This window comes from Melanotaenia boesemani, chromosome 4, assembly GCF_017639745.1.
Source record: "Melanotaenia boesemani isolate fMelBoe1 chromosome 4, fMelBoe1.pri, whole genome shotgun sequence".
Classification (NCBI taxonomy): Eukaryota; Metazoa; Chordata; class Actinopteri; order Atheriniformes; family Melanotaeniidae; genus Melanotaenia; species Melanotaenia boesemani.
The window spans coordinates 38,680,046-38,697,108 of NC_055685.1; the positions used below are offsets into that span (position 1 = coordinate 38,680,046).

General features: G+C 42.4%; 1 protein-coding gene across 4 annotated transcripts in view; it reads left to right on the plus strand.

Annotated features, from left to right (window-relative positions):
• Nucleotides 1–12,553: 12,553 nt before the first annotated feature.
• LOC121638502 (CD48 antigen-like) overlaps nt 12,554–17,063 on the plus strand; it is a 23,214-nt gene continuing 18,704 nt past the window's right edge. For 2 of the 4 annotated variants that reach the window (XM_041983345.1, XM_041983346.1), the window contains exon 1: nt 12,554–12,738. In XM_041983345.1, the coding sequence (XP_041839279.1) occupies nt 12,702–12,738 (37 nt within the window). In that variant the 5' untranslated portion in view covers nt 12,554–12,701. Of the gene's footprint in view, nt 12,739–13,781; nt 14,140–17,063 lie in introns of those variants that run through there. The other 2 variants (XM_041983343.1, XM_041983344.1) reach the window with 2 other exon arrangements.

Genomic DNA, 17,063 nt, shown 5'->3' on the forward strand with positions numbered 1-17,063 from the left:
GGTACCACACAGGAGGTCTTCCAGAGCGGTGGTACCACACAGGAGGTCTTCCAGAGCTGCGGTACCACACAGGAGGTCTTCCAGAGCTGCGGTACCACACAGGAGGTCTTCCAGAGCTGCGGTACCACACAGGAGGTCTTCCAGAGCTGCGGTACCACCTTTAGCTTGAGGCTCAGGTTGCAGACCTGCTCCATAACTCCACACTCTTCATCTGTGCAGGACTCAAGGAGCCTGGAACTGATGCCGCCTGGTCCAGCAGCTTTTTTCACCTTGATCCTCTCAGCTCCTCTCTAACCTGCTCCTGCTAATATAACGGCTGAAGCTCAGCTCGAATCAAGACAATAACAAGACAGATGAAACTAATGAGGTCAGGAAGTAAAACTAGATACGAACAACGATTTGCAGAGTTATAGAGGAACCAAGGCAAGCACCAACTGAACTTACATCAGGAATTTAACTAAAGCAAAGAGTAAGCAACAGAAGGCAACAAGAAGACCAAGACTGAAGAGAAAAAGGGCTCCATCCAATCAGAAAACATACAAAGTACAAAAGAAGCACTAAAATTTAAAAAGAAGCACTAAAATTTAAAATAATTAAAATGAAATTGTGCCAAAAACAACAAGAGTTTAACATGTTGAAAGTAAAACTCAGATCCTACACATGCATATCTGACCTTTGTGCTTCATGCAAATCAGAGCAGATACGTCACATGCAAATTTAAACTGTAGCTTCAGAGCGAGGTGTGGAGTTTGACTCCGTGGGGCTCTTGAGCAGATGGAAGCTGTTTTTACAGCATGTGAACAGGTGTTTTCTGATAAAACCGTTGCTGAAAACAGGAAGATGCAGGTCAATAACTTTCCTTCTTCCTTTTTTCTTATTTAACATATCCATCTTATTTATAACATCAGCTGTCGTCACTGAGTCTGATTAATTTACCTGAACTTATATTACAGGTATAAACTGTCTCTGTGAAGCAGGAATAATCACAAACCCAAAGTAAAGCCCACAGAGCAAACACAGGCTTCACTTTAATAAAGAGAAAAACAATGTGGGGAGCTGTAGATAAGTCATAAAAACAACATGTGAACAGGTGAATAAATCTTATTAACCCTTGTAGGTCGTTATATATATATATAGATATATATATATATATATATATATATATTTTTTTTTTTTTTTTTTTTTTTTTTTTACTATAGTTTCCTTTATAAATGCCATCTCCAGGTTCTCCAGCTTCCTCCCACCATCCAAAGACACACACTGACCTAATGGCCACTCTAAATTCTCCCTCGGAGTGAGCGTGAGTGTGAATGGTTGTTTGTCTCTCTGTGTTGGCCCTGCGATGGACTAGAAACCTCTCACACTGAGACAGCAGCTTTCCTGCAACCCTTAATGGACTAAGTGGTATAGAAAATGGATGGATTGATAAAAATCCACTCAAATTAAAACTACATTTGTCAATCCCTCGACCATAATCAGGCGTCTTGTCAGGGTTTTCCATCATCTTTACTGCTTCAGGAAGCTGGAGTCCAACCCAGCATTCAGCAAAAACTGTATTACAACCGGATACAGATACAACCGTAAACAACAGATTGATGAGACTGTAAGTGTTGTTACATTAAGAGAAAATTTCTCCAGATGCCAGGAACTGGATCAAAGGGGAGCCGATGAGGAGAATCATATCCTGCTAGATCAGTTGACGGGGGGGTCTGCGGACGAGCCTGTCAAACAAAAAATGCCTCACCAAAAACAACGAGCTGGAGTTTAAAATTTAAGGATGCCTGTAAAGAGGCTCATGCATGAACAAGAGCTTAAAGATACTAATGATGTTCACTTTCTAAGAGGGTCATTATTTCAACCCGGGGGGGCGTAGCCACGACTGATTTTGAGCAGCTGAAGGATCAGCTATGTGCTGAACTCCAACAAGGACTCGTTGGTGAGATGAAGGTTCTCCCAATGAACTTATCAATCAATCGATCGATCAATCAATCACTTCATTTATATAGTACATTCCACAACAAAACGTTTCCAAAGTGCTGCACACAAATCAGTTAAATGAGATTAATTCATAAAAAATAAATAAATAAAATTAGAATAAAATAAGAAGATATCGAGGACCACACAACACACGCAGTGTTAAAAGCCAAGAAATTAAAGTCTTAAGATGAGACTTAAAACACTGCACAGTCGGGACTTATCTGACATGGGGGGCAGGACGATCCGGAGTCTGGGGCCGACCACAGAAAAATTTTGATGAGGTCTGTGATGTGTGGTGAGGCGAGTCCATGTAAAACCTTAAAAACAAACAATAAAATTAAAATCAGTCCTAAACATAACGGAGCCAGACGCTAGGATCAGGGTAAAGTGATCATGTCACGCAGCAGCATTCTGGACTAACTGCAGCTTTTTGGTTGATGCCAGCATGAAGCGCATTGCAGTGTTTGTCTAGTTTAAGATCGTTGGCCTGTGCACCAAGATCGAGGGGGGCTCTGGCTGGGGCGCTCCTCTGCCATCCTCCGGTGGGACTGGGGTCTTCTTTGGTGTGGGGTAGCTTGGGTTTGTGCTCCGGGGTTGCTGCTGATAGCCTGGGGAAGGGGATAATTATTGTGAATGATGAGTGCTTGGGGCCAGGAAGGGCATACTGGGGATGAACATCATTTCATCTGTGTGATCTGCTTTCTCCCAGGAGACCCACCCAGGACTTAAAGCTTTCCGCACCATCACACCCTCAGTAGAGGGCCAAGCCAGGCGTTTGCAGAGTGCCAGAAGGTGACAGTCCGATACCCACTTCCACCTTATCATGGTGTTGCAAAGTTCCCGAAGAAGCCACCAGTGACCATCCCTGTCCAGTCCAACATAGTCTTGTGGATGTGGACTTCACCTCTTTATTCTCTCTGGAGACCCCACCGAGTTTGTTGATTTGGAAGGAAGGAAACTACGCAATTTCTTCAGCCACTAAGTCTTTATTAAACCATACATGAGCAAGAGCAGATATATTTAGAGACAGCACACACAAGAATAGTCTGAGTTTCAGTTCAAAGCGCACACATTTTATACTCACAGTATTCTTAAATATAGACACAAGGCATGCTCAAAATCACTCCTTTCTATTTTTTAATTACACAAAAACTCCCCAAGTGCCCCAACGGCAGCCACTGGCCCAGGTAACTGAAGTATACCCAGCAGATGTACAAAAAGAGCAAGAATTGGTCATTAATATCATTTCACGTGATGTTGTGGAGGTCGACGTGTGATGAATTAGGGCGACAGAAGCAGCCAACCTCTCAGAGAGACACCCTACTATATCTTTGCAGGGAGATGGACTGACCCCTGTTCAGTGAGAACTGACCGACCTTCTCCAGAAGTGAATGAGTGTGTTTGCCAAAGATGAAGATTTTGGATGCACAGAGGTCGTGAAGCGTCGGATACCAGCAGGGTCTGCACCCCTAAGCCGTGAGAAGTATCGGGCTGTTCCTCCAATCTTATACGCTGAACTACAACACCTCCTGCAGAACATGCTGAACAGTGGCGTGGGAAGGGGGAGCTCGAGTCCCTGAGCAACAGACCCGCATAAGACTGCAGTGGTAACCCCAAACCATAAAACTTCTTGGGTTTTGTTGGCTATTACCGTTGGTTTATATCTGAATTTTCAAAGATTGCAAAGCCCTTAAACAACCTGTTGCATAGGACCACTGTTCATGAAGGGAAATCTGCCTCAGTTGGCTGGACGTCAGAGTGCCAGTAGGCCTTTAACCGACTAAAAGAGACCTTGCTCAATGTTCCCATCCCTGTGTTTGCAGACTTTTCACAACTATTCAGGCTATACACTGATGGCAGTCCAGAGGGCCTCGGCACAGTGTTGGTGCAGGTGCAGTTTGGTAAGCCGCTAGTCGTAGCTCACACCCAGAAAGGAAATGACCAAATTTACAGCTCGTTCAAACTGGAGCTGTTGGGTCTAAAATAGGCTGTCACTAAAAAAATTTGCACAGAGATGACGTTGGCCAAGCTGCACCAACATTGCTTTGGGCCCGTATGGCCCACTATGTTAAAGCATGGACAGAGGCCTGTTGGCATAGCACATGTGCTGAGGCTGGCCCAGAAACAAAGGCACCCTTTATGTCCATTGTCACTTTAAAACTTGTTGACATGGTAGGGATGGATTATCTTTCTCTGGGATGCCCAGGTGATATATCTCTTTACCTTTGTGATGACTGACCTTGTCTCTAAATATGCCTTTGCAGTACCAACCAAGGACCAGTCTGCCACAGCTACAGCCTGGGCTATGTACGACAGCCTGATTCAGACCTTTGGTTTCAGGTTTAAAGCTCATAAATTATTAAATATAATAAATATCGGCCATCTCGATCACAGAAGTGTGAATCTGTTTGTCCTGGTTTTTATTGTTTCTGTAACGCCTGCCTGACGGGAACAGTTCAGAGCGTGTCCAGGGTATAATGTGTCTTTAATGGTAGTCTGTTCTTTTTCAAGGCTACAGGAACTGTGTAGTCTTTTGAACCATGTTAATGACCCTCTGGAGAGCTTCCCGCTAAGCTACTGTGCAGCTGTTTAACACAAACAAATACAACATATTAAGATGTTCTCAATAGAGAAGCGATAGATGGATAATTTTGTTCTTTCTTAATACCCTCAGATGTTAATTACTTTTAGTACCTACATTTAGTTTAGAGACAGAAATAGAGGGTCATGTTTCATATATATCCCATAAGAGCCCGACATGCCATATTTGTCACATACAGTTTCTGAGATATTTTGCTTTAATTTGTGGTTTAAACTTTGTTCAAAATCCTGTTGAACACAATCTGATACTTGTCTTCTGTCCCCTAATAGATACCTAGAAGCAGAAAACCATATTATAATATTTTTAAACTATGACATGGTAATTTATAGTCGATACCCCCCCATAAAGAAAGATCTTCTTTATATTGTTAATCCAATAACAATATAAAGGTCGTCCAATCAGAATCTTTAAATGGTCCTTCGAGCTCGCTTTAGGACTCGAGGGGACCGAGTTTTCCCAGCAGTGGCTCCCAGACCGTGGGATAACCTGCCTCTGTCTTCACATAATTTGGACTTTGAAGCAACATTTAGTTAAACCTGGACTCGTATGACTGCGTTTATATTTTATATTTCTGTGTTATGTATTGAAGCACTTTGTGACGAGCACCTGTGAAATGTGCTATTTATTTATTTATTGATCATCAGTAGGTTTATTTACCCTAATCCTATACCGGGATAGAAACCTAAATTAAAAAAGTTTCTGTATCTGAAAAGTTTTTGCTTCACAGCTCAATTTGACGTTTTTATCTTATCATTAAAAACCACGTCCAACAGATTTAAAATGTTTGTTTTGGGTGGATCATATCATCAATGTTTAACTATCCACCAAAACAGGATAAAGGTGGAGCCGGGAAGTCTGAACAGATGGGAAGGGTCTTTAATTATATAAACATGCATCTGAGCCAGTTTTCCTGTTTTTGTCTACATGCTGAATTCTTAAAGGTCGATTTTATTCTCCTTACACGGCGTTAAACTGATGTTCTCTCTCTTTTCTGTTCCCGCTTTAGCTGGAGCCCCTCCCAGCTATCAGGTGGCTGACATGTCCCCTCTGAAATGAGACCTTTCTAACGTATAATGTGCTCAGATGCTGGTTTTACCAGAACAGTTTTAATGTTGTGATCTGGACTATTTACCTCACCACAACAGAGCGGCGAAGCATCCTCATTATTTCAGTTCGTGCTAAATGATGATTCTTCACACGAAGAACACGAACACAGTGAAGCAACAACAGCAGCCATAACTCTCCAGAACAAGATAAAAACATTTTCTTCTAATTATTTGTTTTTATTATGTTAAAAAAATGGATCAGCATAATTTTTTTTACTCAAAAATAAAGTAATTACATTTAATTATGTCTGAACTCAGCGTATTTGTTATTTTGGTTTTTGTTATTTTTTTTATAGCTCTCTTATTTATCTATTCTCTTTTAATTAAGAGGGAATTGGGTCTTATGATGTTTTTTTCCTTTATCAGTCAGAGCAGAATAATAACCGTGACTCTCTGTGTTCCAGCTAAACTAAAACTGTATATTTTGAAAACATTGAAAAAGACTGTTGACACAACAGAATAAAAGCTGCTTATGCACATGATGGATCATCTCCTATAACCTTTTGTCTGGGTAGGTGAAAAGCAGCAGACAAGCAGAACATAAAGCTTAAAGCTGTATTAAACAGAATCAGTTGTTTTTAACTGAATTAAATAATTTATAAATACCCAAAGTTTAATAGTTTTTTCTGTATAAATCATTAATAAAAAGAAAACTATGAAGTAAATAACAATAAAATGGAAATAAAAGAATCCAGCAGACCAGCTCTTAGTAAAGTCAAATGTCCCAGCAAAAAACTGAAGTTACTCTGAAACTGTGACGAAGTGAGATAGAGAAGTTTTTCTGGTAGATTTCAAAGTACTTGTCTCTCTTAGATGTGAAAAATTAGGTAGCTTTGATTCTGCATCGCAGAGCATCATGAAGAACAGGTTTAAATAACACGATTCAAACAGTGGATGAAAAATGAATGGGAGTCCCAGGATATGAGAAATGCCTCTGGTTTTATTGAGATGGCGAAAAACAATCAATGTTTTTACTTTCCTCATCTTGTTTTTGACAAACACAAGACACAAACATATGACTTAGCAGCAGGATAAGGAACAGGACATGTGTTGCGCATGTGCACAAGAAAAAATAACTGTTATGAAACAGCAAGCTGTTGTTTGTTGAGGCTTTCTGCTTTTAAAGGACACTGCAAACATAAACTTATAAACAGAAAAGGTTAAAATTGTTGTTTGGTTTCTGCCTTGTTTGGCTGTTGTGACAAGGCTTCTTTGTGGTGTTGTGGTTGTTCTTCTCTTTCCTCTCAGTTGCATGACTGACAGTTGGTACATGGCATCCCTACAGAGAGCAAAGTCTCACAAAGTGTGTGTGTACTAATCATTCAGTTACAGTAGCTCAAAGACAATTATCATCCAAAAAAAAAGAGAGAGAAGGTCTGGTTATTTAATTACGATCCGCAGCTATGAATCTGAGCAAGTGGCCATGACTTATGGAGTCCCCCAGGGGTCAGTCCTTGGACCTCTTCTGTTCAACTTGTATCTGCTCCCTTTGGGTTAAATATTACATAACTTTAGCATTAATTATCACAGTTATACAGGTGATACACAACTTGTCTCTGTCATCAGACGACTGCAGCCTAACAGACTTTCTGTGTCCATGTCTGGAGCAAATAAACACCTAGATGAGGGAGAATTTTCTACAATTACATGAATACAAAACTGAGATTATTCTATTTGGTAGCAAAGAGGAGAGGGTCAGCACTGGTAAACACCTGGAGACTCGGGCTCTTAGACTGACAGACTCAGATCTGACTTTTAGTACATTAAAGCTGGCACTAAGGAGTTTTTTACCAGCTCAGAAACATCAACAGAATTAAAAGTTTTGTCAACCAGAAAGCTCCTCCCCTGAGCCGCCACCTTACCGTGGTAGAGAAGTTTGTGTGTCCTGAAGATCCTAGGAGCTATGTTCTCGGGGCTTTATGTCCCTAGTAGGGTCACACATGGCAAACAAGTCTCTAGGGGAGGGACCAGACATAGCGTAGCTCAACAGACCCCTATGATGAGTCAAATCAGTGGATCCAGCTTTCCCTTGCCCAGACATGGGTCACCGGGGCCCCCTTCTGGAGCCAGGCCTGGAGGTGGGGCACAGAGGCACCACTTGGTGGCCAGGCCTTTGCCCATGGGGCTCAACTCGAAAGGTTGACATGGGCCCCCCCTCCCGTGGGCTCACGACCTGCAAGAGGGGCCACAGGGGTCGGGTGCAGTGTGAACTGGGCGCCGGCCGAAAGCGGGGGCCCTAGTAGTCTGATCCTCAGCTGCAGAAGCTAGCTCTAGGGACGTGGAACATCACATCCCTGGCAGGGAAAGAGCCTGAGCTGGTGTGCAAGGTTGGGAGGTTTCGGATAGATATAGTTGGAATCACCTGGATCATACAGTGAGACCCGGAGGGGTGTGATTGGGAGGAACGGCCCCTCTGATCTGAATTCGAGTGGTGTTTTGTTATTGGACTTCTGTGCTCGTCACGGATTGTCCATAACGAACACCTTGTTCGGGCATAAGAGTGTCCACATGTGCACTTGGCACCAGGACACAGTTCAATGATCGACTTTGTAGACGTATCATTGGACTTACGGCCGCATGTCTTGGTCACTCGAATGAAGAGAGGGGTGGAGCTGTCGGTGGTGGGGGAGGATGCTAGTCAGACCTGACAGACACAAGCATGTTGTGAGGGTCTGCTGGGAACGTATGGCTGAGGCCCCCTTGAGTTTCACCTCCCATCTCCGGTACAGCATCAACCATGTCCCGAGTGAGGCGGCGGACATTGAGTCCAAGTGGGCTGTGTTCCGTGCCTCTATGATTGAGGCGGCCAGCTGCAGCTGTAGCCGCAAAGTCATCAGTGCCTGTTGTGGCAGTAATCCCCAAACTTGTTGGTGGACACCAGCAGTGAGGGATGCTGTCAAGCTGAAGAAGAGTCTTACAGGGCCTTTTTGGCCTGTGGGTCTCCAGAGGCAGCTGATGGGTATCGGCAGGCTAAGCGGAACACGGCTTCGGTGGTCGCTAAGGCAAAACCTCAGGCATGGGAGGAGTTTGGAGAGGCCATGGAGAAAGAATTCCAGACGGCTTTGAGAAGATTCTGGTCCACCATTCGGCGGCTCAGGAGGGGGAAGCAGTGCTCCGTCAACACTGTGTACAGTGGGGATGGGGGGCTGCTGACCTCGACTTGGCGTGTTTTGGGTCAGTGGAGTGAATATTTCAACGACCTCCTCAATCCCACTGACATATCATTCGACAAGGAAGCAGAGTCTGGGGACCCTGGCATTGGCTCGCCTATTTCTGGGGCTGAGGTCGCTGAGGTGGTTAAAAAGTTCCTCCATGACAGGGCCCCGAGGGTTGATGAGATTCGCCCGGAGTTTTTTAAGGCTCTGGATGCTGATGGGTATTTTTCTATCATAAAATAAGACACAAAGAACTCTCAGGCTGAGGTCAGCAATATCGCGATGGGGAGAGACAGTGGTTCAGCACTCAGAGAGTATCTGATGTCAACTCCGAAATCTCAACCCCGGCGCAGCCTTTTTATCATGCAAATTACATGAACCAGTAAAGTAAGTCAGTCAGAATGGAAAAACACAGCAACCTTATCGTAACCTTTATCGTAAGTTTAAAAGAGGAACTTTAAGATGTCAACACTTCTTCCTGGTCATGGAACAGTGGACCAGCTCTACACCCTCTGCGGGGTCTTGGAGGGGGCATGGGAGTTTGCCCAACCAATCTACATGTGCTTTATGGACCTGGAGAAGGCGTTCGACCGTGTCCCCCGGGGATTCCTGTGGGGGGTGCTCCGGGAGTATGGAGTGCCAGACCCCCTTGTACAAGCTGCCCGGTCCCTGTACAACCGGTGCCAGAGCTTGGTCCATATTTAAGGCAGTATATTAGATTTGTTTCCAGTGAGGGTTGGACTCCACCAAGGCTGCCCTTTGTCACCGATTCTGTTCATAACTTTTATGGACAGAATTTCTAGACCCTCCAAGTTGTTGAGGGGATCCGGTTTGGTGGCCTCAGGATTGGGTCTCTGCGGATGGTCTGATTCTGTTGGCTTCATCTGACCGTGATCTTAAGCTGGGATGAGAATTAGCACCTCCAAATCTGAGACCATGGTCCTCAGCCAGAAATAGGTGGAGTGCTTTCTTGGGGTTGGGAATGAGGTCCTGCCCCAAGTGGATGAGTTCAAGTATCTCGGGATCTTGTTCACGAGTAAGGGAAGGATGGAGCGGGAGATCGACAGGAGGATCGGTGCGGCGTCTGTGATTTTGTTCTTTGAAATGCTTTTTTTGACCACCTGTAAGGTTTTTGATGTTTCGTGTAAAGCACTTTGAATGATCTACTTCATGAAATGTGCTGTACAAAAAATAAATAAACTTGCCTTGACAGGAAGAATTTGCCTCATTGCTCATTGCCTTTGAATTTACTTAATGATGGGTGGCTCTGTCTAATGCTTGCTCTAACATGTTCGTTCTGCAGATGTGCACATACACCAACGCTTAGAGCAACTACAGATTAAAAGAATAAACCTACAGCAAACATCTAACATCATGTTGCATGCAGTTGGTTACGTGTCCACACACTGTGAGCTCCACTCTAACGAGTGGGCTGTAAAGGTTAAAGTTGTGCAGAACATTGTGTGAGAAACTCTTTCTGTGGTTGTTTCCTGTAGAAATGAAACCGTTTCAGAGCGCTCTGGTGGTCTGCTGCTGTTTCCGCTGTACACACTCTTTATGTAGGTTACATTGTGGTAGACACGGCTGGACAGACGATACTGGTCTTCTTCCACCTTCACCTTATATTTAGTGGAACTGGAAGAGATGTGTGGTTTTCATTTGATAACAGAAAACTCTTCATGCTGCAGTTTGAAGACATGATGATGTTTTGTGGACTTTGAAGACAATAGTTTAAGATGGATGCTTAAACTATTTAATCATCTGTACCAAAATTTAGTAAAAATCTCAGTAAAAAGGACCTTCTGTTAGAAACATGTTGAGACGGACCAACATGAACCCACCTTTGCTCCATCTACAGGTCAATTCTTGGATTTTAGAGGTGAATTTGTTGATGACTGATGTTTAAAACATCTTCCAAACCAGCTCGTCTCTCCATCAGTCAAATCAGCCAAACATGCATGTCGTTGAGAAGCCAGGAGAAAACCCATGCATACACGCAAAGAACATGCAACCTCCACACAGAAACCTGCCATTAAGTTCGTCCCTCCACCTCAACCAAGTTGCCTTCCAGTACAGAGGTGTTCAGACAGTCAGTAAATGAGTCTTACAGCTGTTAGCAGCTGTTTCGTTAACACTTAATCCTTCTGTCCATCTTCCTCCAGTTCGCCATCCCCCACAAAGACACCATGAAGATACATAAAGTCCTCACAAGGAGGACTTCAGTGTGGTTTGAATGTTCCTCAAAGAAAGCTTTAAGAAAAAAAGTTCAATAAAAAATGTAAAACTTCTCTGGACTCTGAGGCATCAGGGATGGACCATCACACAGTGGAAACCTGCTGTGGTCGGACCCTTCAGTGTTCCAGATGCTGCCTTCAGGGCCTTGTCTTTTCCAAGGACGTTGTCCTGTTTCAACAAGATGACGGAGAACCACATTCTGCTGATGTTACTATGGCTGCTTCATTTCTGTAAATTCTAGTGTGCAGGTGCTGGATCTGGTTGGTGCCGCCCCTCTTTTTGGGGGTTATTTTATTTTATTTTATTTTATTTGGTACAGGTTACCTCCTGTTCTGCTCAGTCTAGTTTGTTTGGAGTTTTTCGGTCCATCCTGAAATCTTTGTAGACCTTCATGGACCCTTTAATCTTTATATAAAAATTCTGTTTAATCTAAACAATGTTTCTGTGGTGGTTTTAGACCCGAGGGCGATGGGCTCATTTTAATATTGTCTTGGCCACCTAGACAGAGCATGACACTGAGGAAGAAGAGGATACGGGTACTGGACTGACCTGCCTGTAGTCCTGATCTGAAACCAGGACCCCGTAGAGCACCTGAAGACATGTTTGCAGGAAAAATGGGACAAAATAACATCTTCATCACTCAGTATCATTACCCCATAACACCTGGATTTAATTACCATTTTAAAATAAATAAAATAAATAAATAAAAAGAAAGTATCTAGCAATGATTAATAGGACTGATTTGCTATTGAAAAAAAGTTTTGTTGTTTAGTTTCTCTTGTTTTCTGGTTTTTTTCCTCAAAGTGAAGAAGAAGCATCCACAGGCTGCTGCTGAAGGTTTTCTCACTTAATAAAAGACTTGAAATGAATGTTTTACAACATATTCCTCAAAGTCTCTGCATTTTTCTTATTCCAGGAAATGCCAGTGTGAACTGGTGCTGGAAGGTACTGGAGCGAGTTTGAACTGGTAAAATTAGATGCCATGTGGTCTCAGTGTCTCAGTGAGATTTTTATTTACATAAAATAACACATTTCAGATTCAGTTCTAAGTACTGCTGCTGGAACTCTTAAAACAGTTTGATAATGGGACTGAAGTTCGGTCTAATCTACCAGGTCTCATTTAACATGTGCCACCCTGCCCAGTACGACCCGGTCTGCCCCATCAAACCTGTTCCAGACCTGCAGTCTGTAAAAACCAGACCACCACGCGTGATATCTGTTCCCTGTGAAGGTGGGTGTTCTTCCTGAGCCCTGCTGCTGTTTCTGCCTCAAATCTGACTGAAGAAAACATCTTAAAAAATACTAGGAAATAAAATAAAATCGGTATTAAATGATTTGTCAGAGCTGCACAAAGAGATGAAACATTTAAAGACGAGTTTTCTCCTTTAAATGATTCTGATATTCTGGTTCCTACATTTAACTGTTAGTTTTAGCTGAAACAGCGTTTATAACATGAACACAGAAGGCGGCTGGTGGAGGGTCTTTACTTTAGCACCGCCTCCGTGTAGGGTGGATGTTTCAGGAAGATTCACATTCCTGCGACGTGTTTTTCTGTTTGCTCCGTTTCTCATGTCGGGGAAAGTTAAGCTGCTGGAACTATGGTGATTATTTCTGTTTAACTCGGTGATGGACACGAAGATGAAGATCATTATTTTCTGTTTTGGTGAGTCCTGAACTTTTCCTGCTTTCTGCTGTAAGAACTGATCAACATTAACGAATAAATACTGATAAATATGTCAGGCTATTAAGTATATTAAATGGATAATACAACTAAATAGAAAAGAATATTTTTTTATTAATTTCTTTGTTTACTTGGTATTTTTGTGTCTTTTTACATGTTCAGTCTTGCAGGATTAAAGAATCAAATCATCAAAAGTTTGAAAAATTTGTGCAGCAGGTTTTTTTTAACTGTAATAACTTGCTTCAGTTTTGATAACAAAGTGAAAATAACATGTTTTCTGACTTTATAAAATGAAGTGTGTGTTGCTGACACACAGCTTGTTTTGGTAACGAGCCAGTCAAGACTATAAACTGATTAAAAATATTAAAAAAATAGAATTGTAAAATCTGTTAATGATCGTTAATAATCCCACCAAGTATAAAACTATAGATTTTATAGTTTATATATATATAGTTAACTGTTAATAGTGCAGCCTAATAGTAGGTAAAGGATCTGAACTTATAAGGGGACAGTAAACACTGAGACTGTGGAATTACATATTTAAACCAAGTGGCTGCTTCAGGCAGAACTAATTCCAGAAAAAGATTTTAGCAAGTTTTCAGAGTTTGCATGTTCTCCCATCCAAAGCAGGGCCGGCTCTAGGCCAGCAGGGGCAAACAGCTAAAAACAGTCCCTAGCAGGATCCGTGAGATCAAAAATTACTAGAAAACCAAGATAGACATCCTGTTGTCCACGATGAAAAAAAGAAAAACACTGAGACTTCTTGACCAATTAATGATTTACTGGTTCAGGAGCACAAATCTGCATGCAGGCTTTTATTTTGAAAAATACTGGAAGCTTTTACACTGCTGCCGTGTCTGATTTCCTGTCTGTCCTACCTGACCTGCTGAGTTTGATGCATTCTGGGTGGGTGTGCCATCAAAAATAGATCGTGACAAGGTGCTTCTGGGATGCTAACATGCACGGAGCCACGCGCAGTGGGAAACAAACCGTTGGCTAGAATGGACGCGAATAGTTGCGGAGGCCACGACGCAGCCGTAACAATTATAAGTTTTATTCATCCAGAAATTACTCAGCTTTAGGGAGCTATGGACTGCGGAGGAGAGGGATGTCTCGCTGCACAGAGATGCAGAGCTGTTCACATCGCTGTGTTAAACGAACACCGTGGCCCCTTTAATGACGAGCTACAGAGATAAAGACCTACAGCAGGTCAGCTGGTCTGAAACAGCTCAAGTGTGGCTGCCAGAACTCAGCTACATGACCACCGCACCACATTTCCATAAGCAAGGCTTCCTCTGGACCACTAAATACTAGCTGTAGTCCATGTCCAGGCCTGCAGCTGACATCTGGACCACAGAAGTGGCCCAGATTCGGCCCAAACATGTGAGGATGAAAAATGTTTAACTTCATTATTGATTACATCATGATGTCGTCACAGCTAACAGATTTAATTATCCAGAAAATGCCCATCCCTGATCTGAAGCTGAGATCTTAATAACTAACCCAAACAGACTGATCAGTTTGCAGGTTGAACTGAAGACGATAAGTTGTTTCTAATCAAACCAGAGAAAGATCTGATCCATCTACAGAGAAATAAGGCTCCTGTCATCAGAGGAGAAAATCCAGAAACATGCTGATTTCTCTCTAATTAACCTGGAAATGGAAAGTGAAATAAAATCATCTGTAAAAGTACCAAACTTTTTATTAAGTCTGGGACGTTTCTCTGGTTTTTCTTTGGTGTTTTCCTCTAAAAGTCCCACGACAGGTGGTTGGCTCGTATGATTACGGAACAAACATGGAGCTGTTATCGTGTTATGAGTTAAACACAGCTGCAGGCGGTCTGAGCTGACCTGTGTAATCATGATGTCCTGTCAGCTGATGAAGGACGTACGTTTTAAATATTCCTCCATGAAACATGTTAAAGCTGCTGAACATGTTAGAAACTTATCGTTGAATTCAGGAAGAATGAATCCATGTTTAACCTTCTCAACGAAGCACTAATTCCTTATTTTGATTCATATTTTCCTTAAACACTCCTCCTACAGTATCTCTGCATGTCTGCTGTTTGTACAGGATGCAAACAACATTTAAAAATATTTGGATTGATGATGTTCTCGTTGAGGATCAAGTTTCCTTCCTGGTTTAACCAGATTGTCCTCTAAAAATAATAAAAAAAAACAAAGTGCTGGTTGGTTTGCATAAAGCTGGAGTTTAAGCACTGCTTTGAAGGATTAAAGAAGTCTAGACATTTGTCAGTAAGTTAACTCTTCGTGTGGTTCTTCTGAACTTCCTTTGAGTCATGGAGGCATCAAGCAGCCATGAGGATCGTTCATCACTTAGAAAATTATATGGTGTTTCAAGCAAGAGCTGGCTTGTGGGTTTTTACACCTCCCCACCTCTGCATCAGGTCCATGGAAAGGCTGATGTTACCACATGGTGTTGAAACCAGATGCAGGATCCAGCAGATCAGATGGTTGATGGAGTCAGAGAGGCCTGCGGTTGAGAAAATTACAGTAAACATCTCGTCTCTCACATCAGGATTTATTTCTGATTCTCCAAACCGAGAGCTCTCTGACAGCAGGTTCTTCTTGTTTTTGTGTCTGAGGGGGTCCGGGTTTTAAGCTCATCATGTCAGATTGGGCTCTGCTGTCCTCTTGGTTTTCTTCTTGGTTTTTCCAGCATGGTGGCGCCTGAACAGAGCTTGTTAAAATGCCTTCTTTCATGTTTCATCTGAGACGCTTTAGTCTGAAAAACAGAGACGTCAGCGTGAAACGTGGAGGTCAGTGTTTCAGAACGGAGCTCAGTGATGTTGCTGGTTTTAGATGGGACCTGGTTGGACCTCTAGTTGATGGCAGAGTTTTGGTAATAAACAGGTTGTTGTTGCAGAGTAATGATGGTTTTTCTCTGTTGACTCTGCTACAGCAAACATTAACCTGTCAATGCTGGATGAACATTAACCTGCCCTGAAGCAGGATGTCGTGCATGGCAGCCAACGCCTTTACATGGTCAACACAAGCGCTTTAGAAAAAAAGGCCAGTATGTGTCTGTAGCCTTTATGATCCAGTTATCGCTGCTGAACTTCTGTTTTTTTTTGCGAACAGAAAGAAACAAAGGACGGAAATGCCTTTGTTAACAGCTCCTACTTCAGAGAATAGAGATATTTGTAAAGATTAGAGGCTGAGTTACAGCCTGGTTAAAACCTGGAGACAGACTGAAGTAGATTGCTTTAAAATAAAACTGACCAGACTAGAAGTAAGTAATCAGAAAAAGAAAAGAAAGAATATGTCTGCAGACTGAGATAAATGTTTATATGAAGGTAAACTGTAGCTGGAAAAACTCTGTATTTTAATTCTGGAACATCAGGGAGGAACTGGGTGGAGGGCTGCTCATCCAGGGGACTGGATGTTGATTAAATCTGTTAAAAATGTAGTCTTTCATATTAAAATCCTCCCATAAGAGACAAGGAGGCAATGACAAGATGCTTTAAACTGGAGTTATATGTTTCTACTTTTTAAACCAGTACAAAGACGAGCTGCAGCATTTTTAACAGTTTATAAAAGCTGCAGATGAAACTGATCATTTAATAAAACACATTAATAAATTTAGGAGGTGAAAACAGAGTAAACTATTTCCTTCAGGTCTTTAAATGTGGAGCCGAAGCTTCAGAGAGAAAGATACTAGCAGCTCAGCAGGACTCTCATGCTTTCTGCCTGGTGTTTGGTCTTTGGGTTATTTTACAGCAATTATTCAAACTCCAGCCAGAAAGCAGAGTTCATGTTTTCTCTTTCTGCATCCGAATGCAAATAACTGCTTCCAATAAAGAACAAAACAGTCTGATCTCCATTAATATGTGCAGCACAGATGGTACCCGTCCATCATCTGTACCGCTTCGTCCATTAAGGGTCGCAGGTAAGCTGGAGCTGCAGCATTTATGAGGTGAGAGGCAGGTTCACCCTGGACAGGTCACCGGTCCATCGCAGGGCCTCACACTCACTCCTCCCCCCAGCCGAGACTCAAACCAGCAACCTTCTTGCTGTGCTAACCATCACCCTGCAGCCCGCACAGATGATATTTAAATATTTTTATTTGCATAGTTTCACAATGAAAAGAATTTGTATTTTTATCTTTTATTACCATGAGATGTCAAAATGACTGTATTGTTAAAGGTCTCCACCAGGGGGCAGAAGACAAGTATCAGACTGTATAACAGAGTTTTAACCAAAGTTTTTACCATAAAGTGATGAAAAAGGTCTCAGAAACTGCATCAGATACATTCAGCATTAAAGGGTTGAAGTTTCTTTATATTC